Source organism: Kogia breviceps, chromosome 19, assembly GCF_026419965.1.
Source record: "Kogia breviceps isolate mKogBre1 chromosome 19, mKogBre1 haplotype 1, whole genome shotgun sequence".
In the NCBI taxonomy this organism is placed as follows: Eukaryota; Metazoa; Chordata; class Mammalia; order Artiodactyla; family Physeteridae; genus Kogia; species Kogia breviceps.
Window position 1 is genome coordinate 34,604,319 of NC_081328.1, and position 21,915 is coordinate 34,626,233.

Sequence of the window (21,915 nt, forward strand, 5' to 3'; positions counted from 1 at the left end):
TACTGGATAATTAACTTGCTTTGTTCAACAAATAAATAGCAAAGAAAAAAAAGAAAGAGATGGAGTGGGAACTTTTAGACTAAAAGTGATTTATAAGCTACATCTATCAATCCCAATATCAGTTCTATCTGGATTTGAGTAAAAATAATTTCTTTTTAAAAGAACAAAAATCACAAAATAAGGAAAATTTGAATAGTAAAATTTATGACATTACGGAATTTTTTGGGTTTTTTTGGTATTTTTTAAGTATAATAGACCTTATTCTTTTAGAGATACCAAAACAGTTGAGGGTGGGACTATAGGTAAAATAAGATTGGCCATAAAATGGTAATCATTACAGGGGAGTTTATTATACTATTATGCTACTTTTGTATATGTTTGAAAATTTCCACAAAGTTTAGTTTATAAAATAGGTGTTACCTATTCAAAGATATACAATCCCCTCACACCCTTAGTGGATTATGCCATTTCCTGATTCATCTCTTACCAGATGGCTTAAAAAAAAAGGATCACAAAGCTGTTTCTAAGAATTCTAATTTGACTAAAATATGTCATGTTACAGCGAATATCGAATAAAACACGGTTGAATCTCATTATTTACAGTAGTTATACTCTACAAAGTCACAGTGAACACTGAATTAGCGAATATTGAACCACTGCTCTTAGGGGAGATACAGTGTTAGGTTCCTGTGGGCTGCTGGTCACATTTTTGTCAACCAATCAATACATAACCTTGTTTTATGTGCTTCTGTGTAAAAACACCTATTTAATACATATCGTTCATTCAATAACAGTGAACTAACAGCCAACAGCACAATAATGTATGCCTCAATAAAACCTATCTATAAAACACACTTTCTCTGTAAGGCACATCACAGCCTTCCTAGACAGTACTTCAGCACTATGCTTAGGGACCATTTAAAATCAGCAACAGTGAATTCCCTGGCGGTCCAGTAGTTGGAACTCCACGCTTTCACTGCCAAGGGCCCAGGTTCAATCCCTTGTCAGGGAACTAACATCCCACAAGCTGTGCAGCGTGGCCAAAAAAAAAGAAAATCAATAACGAAAATTACAAAAATATGGGGACTTCCCTGGTGGTCCAGTGGTTAAGACTCTATGCTCTCAATGCAGGGGGCCCAGGTTTGATTCCTGGTCAGGGAACTAGATCCCGCATGCCGCAACTAAAGGTCCCGCACACCACAACGGAGATCTTGCACGAGGCAACAAAGATCCCACACAACTAAGACCTGGCACAGCCACATAAATAAAGATTTTTTAAAAAGCACAAAAATATGAAAGACATGGCACTAACAGACCATGAAAAGGACACTTGCTTAAACACAGAGAGCCGAAACAAGGCACCTTGTTTAACCTCATCTGGGAATGCATGGTGACTTTTTTTGCTGCCATGGGCATGTTGGTTGATTTTGGGCTTATGAATAAATTTTAATGAGTAAGCAAATTCCCAAATACAGAATCCATGATTAATAAGATGACTACCTCTAAACAAAAGCTTAAACAAACTAAAATTCCTAACACCCAAGAACAAATTTGAAGCCTTATAAATGTATGTGCTGTTCGTAAGTCTCAAACTGGGGTAATCCTAAAGAGCTCACTTTACTATCCTCTGTATCTCCCACCGTTAGGTACCAACTCTGGGTCCTGTATTCATCTGAGTGTTCAATGTGTATCAGGCCAACTGACGATGTTCAGATTTCTTCCACTTACTCATTCACTTAATACCAGTGTAATTCCACTACGTGCCAGGATTTGTATAGATAGATCACAGGACAAAAAGACAAACAACCATATTCACATGGTCACTGCTTGTGGAACTTATGACTTTCCTGTTTCACTTACTGAAATCAATGAGCATCTTGCCATAGCCCTGTCTCATGTACTGAGGCATGGTAAGGATACAGGATACATTGTAGTTGAGGAATGAATTCTTTTCCTAAAATCAAGAGCAAACAGATGAGCAGGTCATGAGAATTTGGAACCAAAGGTGTCAGCAGTCACACAGATACAAAACAAGGTTGCTTGCAAAATATATGCTAACTAGTCCTGAGGAGTGGCTGTCAGGCTCACAGCTGGTACATCCACACCCTTTATGATGATCCCAGGGTTTCCCTAGCTCTAAGATTTCCAGTCTCATCTTAAGGGGGCTGACTCTGGGTTCCTTACAGGCACCGAGCAAGGCAAGAAGGTTTAGAACACTGAGTCAGTCTAGAGCATCCCTCTTTAAAAGCAGTATTTCAAAAGAGTGTTGAGTACTGGAGAAGGGAGGGAATCCAAACATAAGTCCCCATTCTGGAAGGGGGTCAAGACACAATTAAATCACATACCGCATGATTCCATTTATGTGAAATGTCCAGAACAGGCAAACTTATAGAGACAGTGGGGCTGGGAGGGAATGAGTGGAAATGAGGAGTGACTACTTATGGCTAAGGGGTTTCTTACTGGGGTAACAAAAACTGACTGTGGTGACTGCCAGGTGGTTGCACGACTCTGTGAATATGCTAAAAACCACTACACTATACACTTTAAATGAGTGAATTGTATGGTAGGGGAATTATATTTCAATAAAGTTGTTATATTAAAAAGTCATAAGTAGGGCTTCCCTGGTGGTGCAGTGGTTGGGAGTCCGCCTGCCGATGCAGGGGACACGGGTTTGTGCCCCGGTCCGGGAAGATCCCACATGCCGCGGAGAGGCTGGGCCCGCTGTAAGCCATGGCCGCTGAGCCTGCACATCTGGAGCCTGTGCTCCGCAGTGGGAGAGGCCACAACAGTGAGAGGCCCGCGTAACACACACAAAAAAGAAAAACGTCACAAGCAAAATCTGGCCTTGAGTCTTTAAAGGCACAGTGGTGTTTATCAACTGAAGGAGCCCAGCTAGAAAACCAGGCAAAAGAAACATATTCCTGGTTTTAAGCTAATAACACAGAGGAGAGCAAAGCCAGGAGAGTTGGTTGGCTTGACTACAAGATGTGGGCTTGTGGGTTAGTAGGCAGGGCCCTGGCCAGTAATTAATGGGCAGCTTCAATCCACAAATCCAGAAATGAATAAATCAGATGCTTTTAACAAAGAATTGCACATTTTCATTAAATAACCTTTGATACGTGGACTTCCACCCCACCCCCCGCCACCCTTTAAGAGAAGGGCTGTCATCATTGCCCAGGGAACTGCCTCTTTCCATCAGTGTCCTGAGTCACCATATGCCAACATCAATCACCCTGCTCTGGTCATCAGCTTCTTAATCTCCAGATCCTGCTGACCTTGGAAAAATATCCAATCAGGTGACAACCAGTATTGTCTGCTTCTGTCATAACATAGAACAGGAAGGGTTCCACATCATAATATAATGTCTTGTGGTCCAGAAAAAGCTTGGCCAACAGGCACAGGTTTTGGCAGTAGATCTGGAAGTAGAGAAACAACGTTTTATGTGTGGACCAACCAGTGATTCTTATACTTATCAGATAAAGGCCTAAAATTTAAAGATCATACCATTATTGTTAATGAAGCAGAAATTGTGTATTTTGGCCAATAGAAGGGTTCTATCTTCTTTACAAGGTGAGATGGAGATAAAACAAATTTCTGAAACCTGTGAATGTACAACACTTTCACCCCTTTTTCTGATGTCAGCACATAAAACAAATTTCTGAAACCTGTGAAAGTACAACACTTTCACCCCTTTTTCTGATGCCAGCACTTTTTACCTTGTTTTTCTTGCCATCCACTTCAAACACAGAGATTGAACCTTTGCGATATATCTCATCTCCGGGTGGGTGTTTCCACACACACTTAGCCTGCAAGAGAATGGAATTCACATCAGAGAAATAAACCTTCCCAGTAAGACTGCTGCTCAAAAGGGAAAAGGAATCACAGGTCAAATTTAGTTAGCTGAGATGGACAGTTGGACAAACCTGAGAACATATAGCAAAACAGATTTTCTTTTTAGTGAAACAAATAAAGGCTTCTAAAGTCACTGCAATATATTTATGGAATTTTTATAGCAGTTTGGAACAGGTTTTCTGGATTATATTCTGGCACTGTTCCAACCCAGGAGATTAAAATCATCTACCACGTAAAAGCAAGATAAATTAAAAAAAATACCCCTAGCTTATTATAAAATGCCTTGTGCCAACAGGAAATTCTTAAGCAGCTTATTTTCAGCAGCTGAGAGTTGCTAAGTAAAGGTACTCTCACCTTTACCAGAAACTTCTCATTACGACCTAAACCATTATGGTCTTATTTTCAGATTAGAAAACAGACCCAGTGATAAAAACCACGCATGCCCCCCTCTCCAAGTGTTCCGTTTGTTATACTATAATGAAATAGGAGCATGTCCTTCTGTGGCTTTAAAAAAAAAAAAAGGCAAGGAAGCCTGGTTGAGCAGCAGGAAGCAGGGGGAGTGGAAGAGGGAGGAAGACAGGACAACGGACACTGACTTGGCCACAAGGGGGCACAAGGTACTCCTTTCCTCACCCTCCATTGCTAAGAGATTTAATGCAGCCAGGAAGCCACTGCTGTAAATAGGTGAATTTTTAAAAGGTTTTATGTAAAATACTTTTAAAAATATCATTTAAAAGGCATATGTATATGGCATATTTTTTATTAAATTTTATTGTGACTCTTTTGGTCAACTCAAGAATCATACCCCAATTTGTCACATGTACGGCCACATATGCAGTAACTGGTCTTGTTTCAAGAAAGCTCTATCTGTAGTTTGTTCCTATCTCCACCCCTTTACTCATGTTGGCTTTTCCCAACAATAAGCAAACGAACAACAATTATCTGTTCAGAAACAGAAGCCAAACTGTTGGCCAAATGGCCAAAGAAAGCCCATTTCTGTGATTATGCCTAAAGCAATAGGAATCTTCAGAGGTGTGAATTAAAATACGTTTTTATTTCATGAAATTCAATTTTTGTAACTCATATAATACAGTAGAGAACCTCAAATATTCAGAATGTTTACTTGATCCTCAGATTTATCTAGGCCCTTTGTTTTCTCCCCCTACTGCTATTTCTTGCCTTTTAGCTACTTCATTGGTTAGTGCCACTAAATAAACAGAAACAAAAGGAAAAAGGGCATAAATAGTAAGCAGTTCATATCAATAAAAATACCAGTCTTTCACATAGCAAACCCTAAATTAGGTTATCTCCATGGTCTTCAATCATGGAGTCCAGTCCTCACCCATCACCCACCTGCCCTCCCTCCCCCTCCCCCCTCCCCCCATCCTTCCCCACCCAGTCTAGTGGGAGCCTAGTGGGCTGGAGTCTAGAGGGCTTAATTAGCAGTGGCAGTTCCGGGCCACTACGTACTCCAGAGTTGGGAACACAAAAAAGCAGTTATCACCAAACTGGGGAGAAGAGTGTTATGACAGAAATCATAGGAAGTCTGGGTTATAGATTCTCAGCATGTGGAAATCCTGGGAAATAAAGACGGAAGGGGAAGGGAAAAGAGACACCCTAAAAGGCCTTAGAGCCACAATTACGTTGTGACTATGGAAATAAGAAAAAAAGATAGGGTTCATCGCCTGACAGACTAATCTCCACCCCTGACCCTTCCCCATCCCTGCTCCATGGCAGAAATTCCCTTTAAGACAAGACTTTTCATTCTATAACTAGGGAAAGAAAATGCCTTAAAACTGCAAAATACCTAGTGAGCACATTTGTCAACAATAAAATCAGATTCAAGTGTTTATTCCTATTTTCACAGGAATAAGACCGTTCAGAAACCAGGAAACAATAAGCAACTCAAGGGAGAGGCTGACCTAAGGACCCATTCTGTTAATTTCATAATTTGTCTTTCTTAAGCAAGTGTTCATTTAATATGGGGCATTAACTGCCCATGCTAGCTGCTAGGGATACAAAAAGTTGAGTCACCTCCCAGTTCTGTCTAATGAAGGTCTATCTAATGAAGTCCATTTATTTTCATCTAGTTGAGACACAGAAAAACTGTGGGCAGAGGTAATTCACATCCCAAGGGAGAAACAGACAAGAGCAGGCAGCAAGAAAAAAGACAGGGAGATGAGTATGACAGGATGTGGTTAAGGGCCACCCAGGCTTGCCACAGGCTGTATATTCCGACTCCGAAATGTGGCTTTCAATTTCCTGTGCCTTCCTCCCATTTCTGTGGACCACTTAGAGGTGCTTAGATAGATGTCTAAATCTAGAGATCCCATAGCTTATCAACACCATTATCATGGACCCCCCCAAACAACTTACCATGTGTCGACGGAGTATTGTTTGGCTCTTCATGTATTTTAAACAGAATTCACACATGTAAAGACGTCCCAGTCTTGCATATTCCTCAGGATAGGGAGAGTGGTACCACGTATCAAGCTCATAGCGACCAAAAGCAATTGTTTTAATCATGTTGCTCCCCTCTGTGATTTGGCCTTGCAGCCTTAACTTCTCCTATTGTAGACAAGAAATTAAGTCAAAGGAGGATTAGAATTGATCATTTCTGTTGTTGTTAAGCTGTGTGCACGCCACCATGCTAGGCTATGAGAAAAAAAAAAAAAAAAATCAGATTTGGCTTCTATCTCATGAGAAACCTGCACTGGAGAACTACAGGAGCATAGATAACCAGAATCAGGAAGCTTATATAAAATGTACTATCTGCACTACCCAGAGCACAGATCTCAATAGTGGCTTTTCTCTGCTCCCTACCACACTTTGGGCCTCATCTCCTAAACATCAGAACAAGTCCTTGGTAAAATTTTATTTTTACCAGCCAGAACCAAACTGAATTATAAAAGGCAATCTACCACAAATACTCCCTACAACTTTACAAAACATTCCAAAACTAAACAAAAGATTCTCTAGAATGTGCTTTACGTAACTGCAGCTTTTATAAAGCTGTGAGAATCTGCATGACATACACCCATGGCAGCCATCCTCTCAACTTAGGTCCTTTAAAAAATATTTTTTAAAGAGGGATGATGCTTTAATTCTAGAATCTAAAGCTAGAAAACAGAAGATATTTTTGGATGCCTGTCCCCACTTAGCAGCTATGAGTTGGCTACAGAAATAATTTTGAATAACCAGGTAAAGAGTTGTGAAAAGCTGGCCTAGGAAATGCTCTGTTCCAGGGTAGGATAGAGAAAACCAGCAGCAGCAACCCAGCCTAGCCAAGGGCAGCTATCAAACCCTGCCTCCCACAAAACTTTCAACAAGTCTATTTGAGAATTTTTAAATAAAGTATTCAATATAATTTTTTTAAAGAGGAAGATGAAATTCACTTTACAAGCTAAATTTCCTTGAAGACATTTAATTCATTAAATCCGAGGTAACCTCAATCACAATTTTCTTTTTTTTGGCTGCACCGTGCATCATGCGGGATCTTAGTTCCCAGACCAGCGATCAAACCCATGCCCCCTGCAGTGGAAGCACAGAATCTTAACCACTGGACCACCAGGGAAGACCCCTCAATCACAATTTTCTTAAAGCAAAATTGTTGAAAATTCTACCTAGGGAATCAAAACTAAATGGCAACTATAAATAAAAATCAGAAGAGGAAGCCATCTTAATACATGAAACTAGGCTGTGTCAAAGAATAATTCTAAAATGTCTGACAACAACTGTGTCCATTATTCCTCTTCACCGTTCTTTTTATTCTTTTATAGCTGTAATGAAGGGCTGAGGCAATCCTGCAAAGGGGAGTTCCTGTTTCGGTTAAGAGGACAACAGAGAGGGGTTATCTCTCAGTCTAGAGGTTCTCGGAATTGCAAATGACCCACCTGACACAAAGGGATACCTGTTGTTTTACCCAGCTAACCACCTCCACAAAACAGGTCCTTCCAGGAGTTGAGGTGGGGAGGAAAAACTTTAAGGGACAAGGGAAAGGAGGAGGGGTAATTAATTTTAAATATGAATGGGAAGGAAGAAAGTATCAAATAAGGATGGCTGGGGGAAGGGGAAAGAGTCATCCAGCAAGGTATATTTAATCCCCATCAAACTGACTGCTAATCATTTTTCTTGGCAGTTCCAAGTGCCCCTCACAAGTGGTCCTCAGCTTGGAGGTTTCACTACTCACCAGATCCTCTGAAGCCCGGGCTTGTGCTCTTCGGAAAAGATCCAAGTCATACTCGCTAGTCAGGTTTTCCAAAAGAGGTTCCCGAGTGTTCCCATAGGTCTGCCTGTGTTCCTAGGAAAATAACCAGAGCGTGATACTCTCTGCTTCTAAGAACTTAAACTATTGCATTTCAATGGATGCCAACCAGAGAGCCAGGAACAACCATAAGCTATTTATTTAGTGCCTACTATTTGCTAGGCATTATACTAGGCACTAGGGATTTATCAGACAGGTTAATTCCAGAAGACACCCACTACCCACCCTAGTGAACCTGGAAAGGAAATGCTCTTATAATCTCTCCAAAAGTTGAGTTTCATTCTTTGGAACTCTATGCTTCCATTTCTTTCTCTGAAAATGTGCGTGACAATACAAAGAAATAAAATATAACAAACCCAGAGGCACTACCAATTCCCAGAATCCTGAGATCTGGAAGGAACCTTGGGGGATACTCCCCATTTAAAAACAAAACCAAATAAAAACTAGAATCTCTAAGACTTCAAGTCTAAGATTTTAGACTGAATAAAATCTGCAGGTAGGAAGGGGCAGTTGGACTAAGCAGTCTTTTGTAAACTCTTTCAATTGAACTGCTGCAGCACCCACCACTACACGATCCAGATCCACCAAAGGTACCGTAATGCTCCTACTTTAGAACTCCAGCCCAAGTGCACTGGAAAAAAGGCTGCCCTCTGAGAAATGTTTTACTCAATATTAAGCAAGAACAAGCGACAGAACAGACATAGAAAATTAGAATCATAGAAATAATCCAGTTTTTTAAATAAGTAACAAATCTTACCATGGCAGTCACTACACAAATATCCTTTCACAAGAAAGAAATTCCACAGGGGAAACTTGGCTTTTAACCTTTGATTCTAGCCCTTCCCACTCCGTCCTAGACTCCACCTCCTAACCAGAGAACAGAAGATAATGGTTGTTAAGAGGAGCAGATGGCTCATCCCAGGAAGAACTCAGTAGACTTCGCTCATATATTATCATATGAAGAAACCACTCACCAGCATCTTTACCCCTATTAAAATTTCTTCCGCTTAATCTGGGCCCATCTGATGGATATCTTTTTTAATTTGGGCTGTTATCTAACACTTGGGTTTTAAGTATAAGTTATTTCTTCTAGTTTCATGAATTTTTTTTTTTAAAGCTTTAAAAAATCCTATCCAGCATTTTTACCAGGAAGGTTCAGTCCAAATAACCTAGCCCAAACTAATGGAAAGCAAATGTAAGGTAAATTTCAGGAGCTTTTACTTCAGACACTCTCTCTACCTGTATGATTCTGGGAAAATTACCTCTCTAAATCTCAGCTTCCCATCTATAAAACAGGTGAAATACCATCCATCTTTGTAACAAAGATTATGGGAGCAACATAACCACAGTGCCTACCTAGCACATAAGCACTCTATAAATGGTATTATCATATTATTACACCTCTATCCAACTTGTAGATAAAAATACTGAACAAGACAGAGGGGAAGCATACAACTCCCCCGCCACAGCCCATTTCTAGAGGCTTCCCTCTCTCTACAAACCCAGCACAGTCTGGAGCAGGTGTTTAGCTACAAACTCACCCCACAGCCTCCACACATCTCAAACTGGACCATCTCCATTTACTCGTAAGGGTATCATTTTTAAGACAGTGATGACTACCACGCTGTCTTAAAAATGATACCCTTACGAGTAAATGGAGATGGTAGTAAATGGTAGTAAATTTGCTACCACAAAAGCAAATACATAGTTGGGCATATTTCTGTCTTAATGAAGCCATGCTAAGTATTCACAAACCATACTCTTAATAATCTACTCTAATGACTAAATAAACAAAGAGTCCAACTCCATGAAAAAATAAAAATACACATCAGAAGAAGATGCCAAAACGTTAACAGTGGTTTATATCTGGGAGGGTGATTTTTTTTTTAATCTTTCTTTTCTATAGTTGATACTTTCAAAGTAAATGCTATGAAGATATTTATAATAAATCTTTACTTAAAAATTAATATTTTGTGCAAAAAATTTTTGGAAGAATTTTTAATAAAATGGGGATATCAGCTTAAGATAGGTAAATGAAAACACAGAATTAAAAGCTGTACTTATAGTAATATCCAAACTACGTAAATAAGGCATTGTAAAAAGCTAGAAAGTTTTACCAAAATGCTAGCTGTGGTTATTTTTAGGTAGTAGGATCAGGGTTCATTTCTGAATACTTTCCTTAATTGTTCTATATTTTTTATTACAAACGTGCACTACTTTTAAAACTAGAACAATAAAATACTACAAAAAGACCTATTATACAATGTATCACCCAATTAATACCTTTTATCATGTAGGTATTTTATTCTTCCATTAAAGGAAATGCACTACTGCTTAGTTTGAATATTCTTCCTTACACAGACATCTCCAACATGATATTTGTTCAAGCGGGTAAATTTAACCCTTTAAACCTAAATTGAGGTTTACAAACTAAAGGATTCAATTTTTTTTCATCTAAATTCTAACAGTATTTTGTTTTTCAAGGACTCCCAGTTCCACTCTTATTGGGGAATTATACATAGTGAACTCTAACTGCCAGAGAAGAGTCCTGTTACTTACAGAGCATACCAAATGGCAAATGTGAAAAGCAGAATCTCAGTAACCAAAAGGAATCAAATGTGATGGCAAGAGTTCATGGTAATTAAATATTTAACTTTTTCTCACCATATATTTCTCTTTCTGTTCTTTGCTCAGCCCAGAATTTCTTTTCTTCCTGAGTTCAGCAACCTTTTCCTTATACCGCAACTGCCTCTCTGTTGGTGCCTAAAAAGGAGAAAATTGAGAAGTTAGCTAGAAAACTCATTATGTAATTAAGTTTCTAAATGAAAGTAACATATACCAAAGAAGGGGTGGGGGGCAGGGGGGCACGCCAGATGCGTTACGGGCACCCTGTGAATACTGCGGTAATTTTAAAACTCCAAATGGGGTTCCCTCATCACCTAGAACACTACCCTGTCAGTTAATACGAGCTCAGGAAATGTATACTTTAATATTAATCCAAACAGAATATAAACTAAGGATGGAAGCAACAGGAATAAAAGATCATTTCAATTCAATAGGCATTTACTGAATGCTTACAGTTTTCCAAGTACTGATATGAAAATGAATAAAAATTTAAAAACTGATTTAGAACCCAAGATAGACAATGAAGACAAGTGTAGAGTGCTTTTACCTGCCAAGCACTAGGAACAGGTACTTTACATGCATAATTTAGCTGATTACACTGCCAGGTAGGTATTATTCAAGGAAATAAAGTTTAGGGAGGTTAGCTGACCTGCCCAAGACCACACAGCTAGAGTAACAGAATCGCCGTATTCAAATCCAGATCTGTTTGGCTCCAAAGTCAAACTTCTCCCTCATCACCGTGCCTCCTCTGCTATCCACTTATAATCTAACCACAGAAACAGACATCCATATGATGAGCTATGTGTATATAATATGTGCCGAAGGCTGAACTAACAATCTGAGAACATTGCAAATAGGAATACATGAGGAAGAAATTCATTAATGGTAGAAGATTTGGGAAGAATTCCTACAACAGCTAAGAGTTGCACAAGGCCTTGAAGGAGAAACACAATCTCTTCTTGGTGTAAGTATAGAGTTCTAGGGAGATAAACAGCAAGAGAAAGACCAAAGGCATTCAGGGGGGAACAAGGAATTAAATGTAATCAATGGGCATGAATGTTCAGAGAGGCAGAAAGATTAGAGCGAAGCATCATCTTGGAATCCAACAGAAAAGAGAAGTAGAAGAAAACTGACATAAACAACAAGCATCAAATGCTAAGGAAGTCACTGGTGACACTGGAAACATACCACCAGAGCAGAGGGGCCTGAAAGTAAATTATAATGGGTTAGAATGGATGCAAATAAGGAAATAGAGCAGCAAGTATAATCTTTCAAATAATCAAGATTACCTATTATTACTAATATTATTATTACCATTATTATTATTATTATAGGTAGCATGATTCCTTCTTTCATGAGGTAGAAGTTTTTTTCTTGAAAATTCACTATTTGGAAAAAGTACGATTCTAAGTTTATGACCAAAGACCAGTTATCCAGACACAGCATAGAAAACGAGGCATGGATACACCTAAGGACCATTACAGGGCAGAGGAGATCCAAGACTTGGCTCTCAAACTGTAAATGGCCAGAGCTTTAACAAGGCCCGTACCTGGTGCCTGGTTGCATGCCTGTTGTTGTCATCTTGCCTGTGGGACAGCATCCTTTCTTCTATCTGCTTATCCCGGCTCTGTGCTCTCACCTGCAACCATCAACAACGTCAATCAATCCACCTGCCTCTAAGACTATGTTTACTTAAAGTGCAAGAATACAATAGTAATCCCTTGAATTTACACTGTACTTTTACTTTCAAAGGGTCTTCACATTTATTATCACAATCTCTATAAGAAATAGATAAGACAAGCTTCACATTCTGTTTTCTCAGCCATTATCTGAGAATCAGAGAAGTGAAATAATTACAGCTAGGTGGTGGTAAAGCTAAGATTTTAAGTAAGTCTGATGACTCTGAGCCTCTGTACTCTTTCCATCGTGCAACAGTATGTGTGAGGAAATGCAAGAACAGAGTAAAGAAGTACAAAGAAAAGGTTAGATACTTGGGATCAAGTCTATAGAGAAACTAAACTCTGTAGTTATGACCTTAGACAAATCACATTAGCTCTCAAAGTCTCAGATTCATCTTCTGGGCAGTGAGGACTCATATCCAACTCCCTATTCTACATCAACACTAAGACTCACACGGTCAAAACAGAGTGACGGACACTCTCCCACAAATCTGCTCCACCCCAAATCTTCCCTGTAGCAATAAACAGCAACACTTTCTAAACAACTGATCGGGTCAAAACCTTGAACATCATGCTTGCTTGTTCTCTTTCTCTCCCACCTCACAATGAATTCATCAGCAACTCTATCAGGTTGCCCCCCTCCAAAACATATCCTGAGTCCAACCAACTCTGACCATCTCCACTGACACTGACACTAAACCAGGCCACCATCTACTGCCTAAGCCTCAGACACAGCCTATCTACCCTGTGTCAACTCTTGCCCCCTCCAGTCCACTCTCCACATACCAGCAAGCTGTGATTTTTAAACAGTGTTTATGATATTACACCACACCTCTGTTAAAGCCCTCCGAATGCCTCCCACAGCCATCAGAACAAAAGCATACTCCTTTTGCCGAGGCCTACAGGCCCTTCATGATATAGATCCTGCTTCTTCCTTTCCCATCACGTTCCAGCCACACTGGCCTGCTTTCCACCCCTCAAATGCAACCGTTTATCCCTGTCTCACGGCCTTTGTGTTTGCCCATCCTTCTACTCAGGACCTAGACACAGTTAACTGCCTCTTTGCCATCACCCATGACTCAGATAAAATGTCTTTCTCCACAGCCCAAGCAAGAGCAGTGCCATACCCTGTCACCCCCAAAACAGTCACTCTCTGTTTAACCTTTTCATTTCTCACAACATTACCACTACACGAAATTCTTAATTGCTAATTTTATATGTTGATTTTGCCTTCCCCCATGAAAATGTAAACTCATTGAATTCAGTCTTCTGACTGAATAAAAATGGTAATATCACTGATTGCAATCATTTACTGGAAAACTCAGAGTAATTCTGTACATGCAAGTACTTTAAAAACTCTGGGGTTTTTAGTAAATGAGGAATTAGCCTAATCTTTCCATTTGGGATTCTAAATGTAATAAAAATATGTATCTTTCAGAAATTCTCCTGATCCTCACAAGCACATGGTCCAGTAGTAAAGATGGATTATGCTGAGCCTGATTCCCGCTGTAAAAAAGAGCACAAAAGTTCAGGAAATGCGTTCCTTTTTTCAGAATTTTCTTCCCTACACTGAAAATTTTTTTCTTTTTAAAAAAATTAATTGCTTAAGGCAACATGTTCATACCTATTAGCCAACAATTTAAAAAGTTATACCTTAAGAAGACTTTTACATAAAACCATCCATAGTATCAGATCATTATATTTAAAGACAAGTGGTAACGGACAACTCTCAAAAACCAGAGATCACAGTTATTTTCAGAGAAAGAAGCACCTAATGCCTTGTCAGCTTCTGATGCAGATGTTGGAAGAGCTGTTCCTGTTTTGATCTGGTCTCACACGAATGGGAAGATAATGGGAAGACCTACCACTTCTACAGAGAGCAGAAGAAACTGCCTTGCTTATATCAGAGATCTGGGATAGGAAGATAAGAGTAAGTATCCACAACCTCAAAATCTACGTAAGCATTGAAAGTATACTACTTTGCTGAAAGACTAAACACAACACAGAAGAAACTTTCCCTCCTGTGGTCTACTTGTAAATAAGAGAACACATTCCTGAATCAGGAAGAATTAATGTTAGCTGGGGAATCTCATTTTTCTCAGGAGGAAACTGGCCCAAACAGGAATAAACCTGTTATCCTGGCCTTCTTAGCAAAATAACAACTACAAAAACGACAATTAATACTTTGGTCTAACCAACTTGGGTAACTTGTCCAAATACTACCTGAGCAATGCATTTAATTAGTAACATTTTCAACTCCTGCTTGCCCATAATTAGTTTCTTGGTTCCTCCTTGGTAGCAACAACCCATACAGAAACATACAAAATAGGATCTTAGGCTCTACTCCTAAATCCATTATTCCAAATCCCAAAGGTTATTTAGAACTGTATTTTTCAAGAATGTAAGACAAGAATTAGCCAAGAGTAGGTGTGATTGAGAGTAAGAAAAAGAGAAGTATTTCACAGAAACAGACAAAGAAAGAGGAAAAGAATTTTGAAAAGCTTTTAAAAAGGAAAATGTCCTCATAGATTTATAAGAAGAGAAACTAATGCATAAATATTGAGATCACATATTTATGTAAATTATTTCTTAGTGGAAAAGGTCCCTAGCAATCTTTGAAAATAATTTTCAACAGAAAATATCAGAGACTTAGAGGATGGTGTTCCAAATATTCCATAATCTCATTGTTAATTTCTCTCAAAACACTCATTACGTAGAATAATTCATTTGTCTGTTTTTTTTTTAAACACAGTTGATTTTTAAGTTTCCTCCACTAGAATGTAAGAACATGGACCTTGCCCATTTTGTTCACACTGTATCCCCATTGTTTAGCAAAGTGCCTGGCAAATGGTAAGCACTCAATAAGTATATGTTGAATAAATGACAATACAGTTACCTTGCATTCATCAGCTGAGAGGTTATGATAGAGGGGGCATCCTGATATAGAGAAATGTCTCTCGTGTTTTCCTGTAAGGTGTCCTGTTAAAGGAGGAAAAAACTTAATCTCAAGATGAAAGATTTAAGCTTGTAAAGTCATATTTTTCTCTACCTTCCTCTACCTTTTTTTATGGTATCATTTTATCACATACATGTCTGATTACAGATTAAGTCCATCAAAGGTAAGTGCTGTTAGGGTCATAACTTGAACCCACAATAAATTCTTTTCTTCCACAAGTTGGATCTAGCAATCTTTGAACACACTTGCATATATTCAGTATAAATTATAGTTCCTTCTCTTCTGATAATTATTTCTCAAATTCCAAAATGTCATTAAGCCCATAAACTTATTTAAAAGGCACAAAGTTGGGCTTCCCTGGTGGCGCAGTGGTTAAGAATCCGCCTGCCAATGCAGAGGACGTGGGTTTGAGCCCTGGTCCGGGAAGATCCCACATGCCGCAGAGCAACTAAGCCCGTGTGCCACAACTGCTGAGTGTGTGCTCTAGAGCCTGAGAGCCACAACTACTGAAGCCCACGTGCCTAGCACCTGTGCCCCGCAACAAGAGAAGCCACTGCAATAAGCACGCATACCACAACGAAGAGTAGCCCCTGCTCACCGCAACTAGAGAAAACCCGCGTGCACAGCAATGAAGACCCAATGCAGCCAAAAATAAATAAATAAAATAAACAAATTTAAATAAATTTTAAAAATAAAAGGCACAAAGTTACAAGCAAGAATATTTTCTTTTGGTGGAATTTAACTTTCCTATGCTAAATTGATCAGGTAATATGTACAGCAAGTACTTTCCTTCCTGTTATGCAATGTTATCCAATCTGAATTAAACTTTTTTTTTTTTGGCTGTGTTGGGTCTTCGGTGCTGTGCGCAGGTTTTCTCTACTTGAAGTTAGCAGGAGCTACTCTTCATTGCAGTGCACAGGCTTCTCATTGCGGTGGCTTCTCTTGCTGTGGAAAATGGGCTCTAGGCACGCGGGCTTCAGTAGTTGTGGCATGTGGGCTCAGTAGCTATGGCTCTCAGGCTCTAGAGCGCAGGCTCAGTAGTTGTGGTACACGGGCTTAGATGCTCCGCAGCATGTGGGATACTCCAGGACCAGGGCTCGAACCTGTGTCCCCTGCATTGGCAGGCGGATTCTTAACCACTGTGCCATCAGGGGAAGTCCTTTTTAAAAAATAAATTTATTTATTTATTTATTTTTGGCTGCATTGGGTCTTCACTGCTGCGCACGGGCTTTCTACAGTTGTGGCAAGTGGGGGCTACTCTTCATTGCAGTGCACAGGCTTCTCATTGCGGGTGGCTTCTCCTGTTGCGGAGCACAGGCTCTAGGTGCACGGGCTCCAACAGTTGCAGCACACAGGCTCAGTAGTTGTGACTCGCAGGCTCTAGAGCGCAGGCTCAGTAGATGTGGCGCATGGGCTTAGCTGCTCCGCAGCATGTGGGATTTTCCTCGACCAGGGCTTGAGCCTGTGTCCCCTGCATTGGCAGGCGGATTCTTAACCACTGCACCACCAGGGAAGCCCCTGAACTTCTTTCAAAAATCAAAAGAAACTTATGAAAAATGGAGAAGGAAGTGGCCTTTTCTATCATATAAGGAAACACACCTTGATAATTTTGGACCAGATTAAATATATTCATTCTTTTGGAGGGGTGGTTGGTTTTGTTTAAAGATTTAGCCTTCTTCTACAATCAAACTTTTATATTATTCATTCATTCATTTATTTATAAAATACATAATCAAACTTTTAAACAGGCAGTTCGCACAAGGCCCTCTTAAGAAGGGAAGATGAAGATATTAGGAAAAACAATACAGAAAGCTCATTTTATCTAAAGGGGTATCTCTTCATTTTTCTATTTCTCATGTGGTTTGTGAAAATACACAGAGAATTGATATTTCATTTTTATATGTCCCTTCAATCAAAAGGTTTATCAAACACCTAAGATTGAGAGGGATGGTGAGCCAAGGCTAATGAGATAAAAAGATAAATTAGCTAAGCTAAATTGCAAATCTACAAAAAACTTTATCTTTCTTGGGGTAAAGGAGACATTTAAAAGGGATTTTAAAATTATACAAGATTTACAGAGTAAGCTTTAAAGGGTAAAAATGGGGAATTCCCTGGTGGCCCAGTGGTCAGGGCTCCGTGCTCTCACTGCCAAGGGCCTGGGTTTGATCCCTGGTCGGGGAACTAATATCCCAGAAGCCTTGCAGCGCAGCCAAAAAAAAATAAAAATAAAGGGTAAAAACAGTCCAAGTACTGGGGGAGAGGGGAGATAATATATGATATGCAGGCTGCCATTTCTCCAGGACTATATTATTTAAAATGTAATCTTAGAGATCCACACATTTATCTTAGACACAAAAAACTACCCTCACTGATCAAACACTATGTACAAAATGTAAAGCATCACTGCTATAGCAAGCTTTTTAGATACTATGCATCTATAACTTCTGTATAAATTATTCAAGTTTGTTTTATTTTATAATATGTACACTACAACCAACATGTCTATATTAAAAGTTTAAAAATGATAGCTGTTCTACTGACATAGCAATTCCACTGCTATGAATTTATCCAACAGATTTTCTAGAAAGACACCAAAATACATACATACAAGGCTATCAATTACAGTACTGTTCAAAATAGCTTTAAGAAAAAAAAAGTTAAAAAATGAGAAACTATATATATGTCAATCAATATAGGGCAATTTAAATAATTTCTGAACTTTCAATATAATGGAATTCTCTATATCCTTTAAACAGATGGACCTCTGAGTGCCAATAAATATCTAAGATGTCAAACCATTGTATATTTTCCTTTTTATAAATAACAAAAAAATAAATACATGTACACATACACATGTGCTATATATGTATAGAATCTTATCAGCATTCATGAAAAACTACCAAATAGTAGTTTTATATCTAGGGCATGGTTCTGGGGATATGAGTGAAGGAGAACTTTTACTTAGCATTCAAGACCTCCTGTAGGGTTTTAATTTTTCAAAAGCACATCCTACTTTCATACCAAAATTACCAAAAAAAAAAAAAAATTAACAACATTGTTTTGCCTAAGATGAAGAGTGGAACAAGATCCAGAATAATTTTGGAAGCTCCGGTTCATACTTTTCAAACTTCGCCAATACATTAAAACCAAAAGTCAAGTAAACTTTCCTGTGATGCAACAGATTTATATTTACCCTCTGGTCTACCACATTAAGGGTGCTGAGTCCAGGACATAAATAACACCGAATCAGTCCCCCACTCTAACCTCATTCTGGTCTGTCTCCTCCTCCCCATTCTGGTCTATCTGCTCCAGGCATATTGGCCCCTAAAGTAATCCTCAAAGGGACTTCCCTGGAGGTTCAGTGGTTAAGACTCCGTGCTCCCAGTGCAGAGGGCACGGGTTGATCCCTGGTCAGGGAACTAAGACCCTGCATGCCGCACGGCGCAGCATCTCCAACCCTCCAAAAAAATTACTCCTCAAAGTGGTTAAGCATTCTCCTGCCCCAGACCTTGTGCACTTGCTGTTCCCTCTACCCATAATGCTTATCCCCCAGATACTCAAATGGTTCACTCTCTCACTTATCTCAGGTTTCTGCTCAAATATCAGCATATCAGCATGGCTTTCCCAACTCACACACGCTTGTGTATATGTGTGGTATCCTACCCTTCACAGCATACATCTCCAGTTGATGTATTACACATCTCTTTTGCCTTCCCCAGTAAGACTATAAGCTACATGAGGGTAGGGAATCTGACATGTTCACAACTCCACCCCCAGAATTTAAAACAGTCAATAAGTATTGAATGACTGATTACACATAGTATATAAAATAAAAGTAACAATCTAAGGATGTGTGGATAGCTACAAGCAGAGCTGAGGAAAATTCCTTCTCCTGCTGTGTGGCAACGAGATCCTCTTACCGTCTGAAAGCACATTAGCTATCTCTTGTACTAGTTTATATACTGTCTATTCTTAGTTTTTCATTATTTATCTCAAGGAAATTGATTTAGGCCTGAGACAACTATCTTGAGTAACAACTGGTATAGTGTACAGGGGAACTTTTGCTTTATTTATGCATTTTGATGGCTTGAAATTACCTAAGAAACTGCTGATAAGACCAGGAAAGGATCCAAGTAAATAAAATACTACGGAAAATGTACTGGTGGTCTGCAAAGCAGCAACTTACTCTGTTCTATTTTTTTTCTGAACCTGGTGGCCACATTCAAAGGCTAAATTATTTATTTATTTATTTATTTATTTATTTATTTTTGGCTGTGTTGGGTCTTCGTTGCTGTGTGTGCTTCTCATTGTGGCGGTTTCTCTTGCTGCAGAGCACGGGCTGTAGGCGTGCGGGCTTCAGTAGTTGTGGCACATGGGCTCCATAGTTGTGGCTCGCAGGCTCTAGAGTGCAGGCTCAGTAGCTGTGGAACACAGGCTTAGGTGCTCTGTGGCATGTGGGATCTTCCCGGACCAGGGCTCAAACCTGTGTCTCCTGAATTGGCAGGCAGATTCTTAACCGCTGCACCACCAGGGAAGTCCCCAAAGGCTAAATTTGCAGATAGAAAGAGAGGTCCCTTATCTTCCAATCAGCACCTTTCAACTCTAGACAAAAGCTTAGCCCAACATTTGCACCTAATCTCACTTAAGGAGCACAAATAAGGTTTTTAAACCATTACTAGAATCCCTCAGTAAGAGGGAAAAATAAGTCATAAGAAAATAATGAAATATTCATCTATCTGTGAAAAAATGCTTATCTAGTTTATACTTACTAAAGTACACAGAGCCACAAAACCTGAAACTACAGAAGTCACAAAAGGCCAGGGTCTCATCTGTACTCCTTACCTTCAGAGCCTCTTGACCAAAAAAAATCTGTTTTTCTCATTTCCTTAATAGCTATGGCCATACAACCATTATTCATCACTAACTTACAGTCTATTAGTCCTCAGTAAGCTTGAACTAAGCACCGCACAATGAAATATTTAGAGATAACTGGTTTTCTGTTTTGTTTTTGCTGGAAAACTGAGAGAATTTTGCACTGGGAAAAGTTCTCAATAAACTGAATGGCCCATCACAGTTAATTTCCCTGTAACCAAATCTGTTACTATGGATAAGAGGCCAAGAAGCAGAGATGCTTTTTTTTTTTTTTTTTTTTTGGCTGTGTTGGGTCTTCATTGCTTCACGCAGGCTTTCTCTAGATGCAGAGAGCAGGGGCTACTCTTCCTTGTGGTGTGCGGGCTACTCATTGAGATGGCTTCTCCTGATGCGGAGCACGGTCTCTATGCAAGCAGGCTTCGGCAGTTGCGGCTCATGGGCTCTAGAGTGCAGGCTCAGTAGTTGTGGCGCACGGGCTTAGGTGATCCGCGGCATGTGGGATCTTCCCGGACCAGGGCTGCAACCCATGTGCCCTGCAATGGCGGGCGGATTCTTAACCACTGCGCCACTAGCGAAGTCCCAGAGATGCTTTTATTCAAGCGGGCAATTCAGCGTTATTCTGAGGAGTGATCACTGAAGAGCCTAAGAAGCTAAGTCGCAATGGAACACTAAACATTTCTGGGTGATCCTAATTCCAGAGGGAGAGAGAACCACATATCACAGGGTGTCATGAGGCTTGGGCACACTTACCTAGGGAGTTACAGCCTGGTGTAGGACACTTCATATTGAAATTGTAGCTTTCATGGAAGCGGCGGCGCTTGGGGCGATGAGAGAGATCACTGCCTGAGTCCTTCAAGGACATGTCTTTGGCAATGCTCTCATCGTGAGAAACGTTGGGGCTGGAGATGTCTATATCAGACTCAGAGGAAGGGGCGTTTCCAGTTGGCGTTCGAGGTGGAGACTCATCATGATCAGCTGTATTTTTAGTTTCTAAAGTAAAAGCAATTGGTAGAACTCATGAATGGGGTTTATTTTATTTAGAGTGTTATTATATTCAGAAAAGCTCATGGGCTTTCCAAGATCCTCTTTCTATGATTTAACCAGTAACTTTTAGCCACTTAATCTGCCATAAAGCTAAATATAAAATGAAGAGAAACTAATAACATCATTCCTCTTTTGCAACTTTAAATCCTGACTAAAATTCCATTTGGAGTTTACCTAATGCATTTTACTTATCTGTGTTTCTCCCAAGCCCCAAATTATGGGTAATCAAAACTGGATGGGAATAAATCTTTAAAAACCAATACAACCCCACTCTCCTTCCAGGAGATACACAGGATGGAAGATAAATGAAAATGGTTCTTTCTGGATGACACTGAACAGACTTGGTGTGAGACTGTGAATGGACCTAACTCTAAATCAGGGGTTGCAAACCAAATGCTTACCGGGGCTGAGCAAGGCCAAATCGAGAGCTGACTGTCCCTCTGAAGGGGACAACTACTACTCAGTTCCAGCCAATTATTACTGTGGTGAATGGCCACCTAATGTTCCCAGAGCTTTCCATTTTTTAAAAGAAACTAGTAACTCAGGTTTTTACATGAAATCTTTGTTTTTTCAAATACTGGCAACAAAACTTTTTTTAAAAAGTAAATACGGTTCTATCAAAC

At 39.6% G+C, this 21,915-nt stretch overlaps 1 protein-coding gene across 4 annotated transcripts in view; it reads right to left on the reverse strand.

Moving 5' to 3' along the window:
* KAT7 (lysine acetyltransferase 7) overlaps nucleotides 1–21,915 on the reverse strand; it is a 32,458-nt gene that overhangs the window by 4,613 nt on the left and 5,930 nt on the right. For 2 of the 4 annotated variants that reach the window (XM_059046360.2, XM_067021486.1), the window contains exons 4-12: nucleotides 20,999–21,238; nucleotides 15,317–15,399; nucleotides 12,291–12,380; nucleotides 10,781–10,879; nucleotides 8,042–8,152; nucleotides 6,229–6,420; nucleotides 3,717–3,806; nucleotides 3,276–3,416; nucleotides 1,861–1,954 (exon numbers count right to left, since the gene is read on the reverse strand). In XM_059046360.2, coding sequence (XP_058902343.1) covers nucleotides 1,861–1,954; nucleotides 3,276–3,416; nucleotides 3,717–3,806; nucleotides 6,229–6,420; nucleotides 8,042–8,152; nucleotides 10,781–10,879; nucleotides 12,291–12,380; nucleotides 15,317–15,399; nucleotides 20,999–21,238 — 1,140 coding nt within the window. The remainder of the gene's footprint in view (nucleotides 1–1,860; nucleotides 1,955–3,275; nucleotides 3,417–3,716; nucleotides 3,807–6,228; nucleotides 6,421–8,041; nucleotides 8,153–10,780; nucleotides 10,880–12,290; nucleotides 12,381–15,316; nucleotides 15,400–20,998; nucleotides 21,239–21,915) is intronic. The other 2 variants (XM_059046361.2, XM_067021487.1) reach the window with 1 other exon arrangement.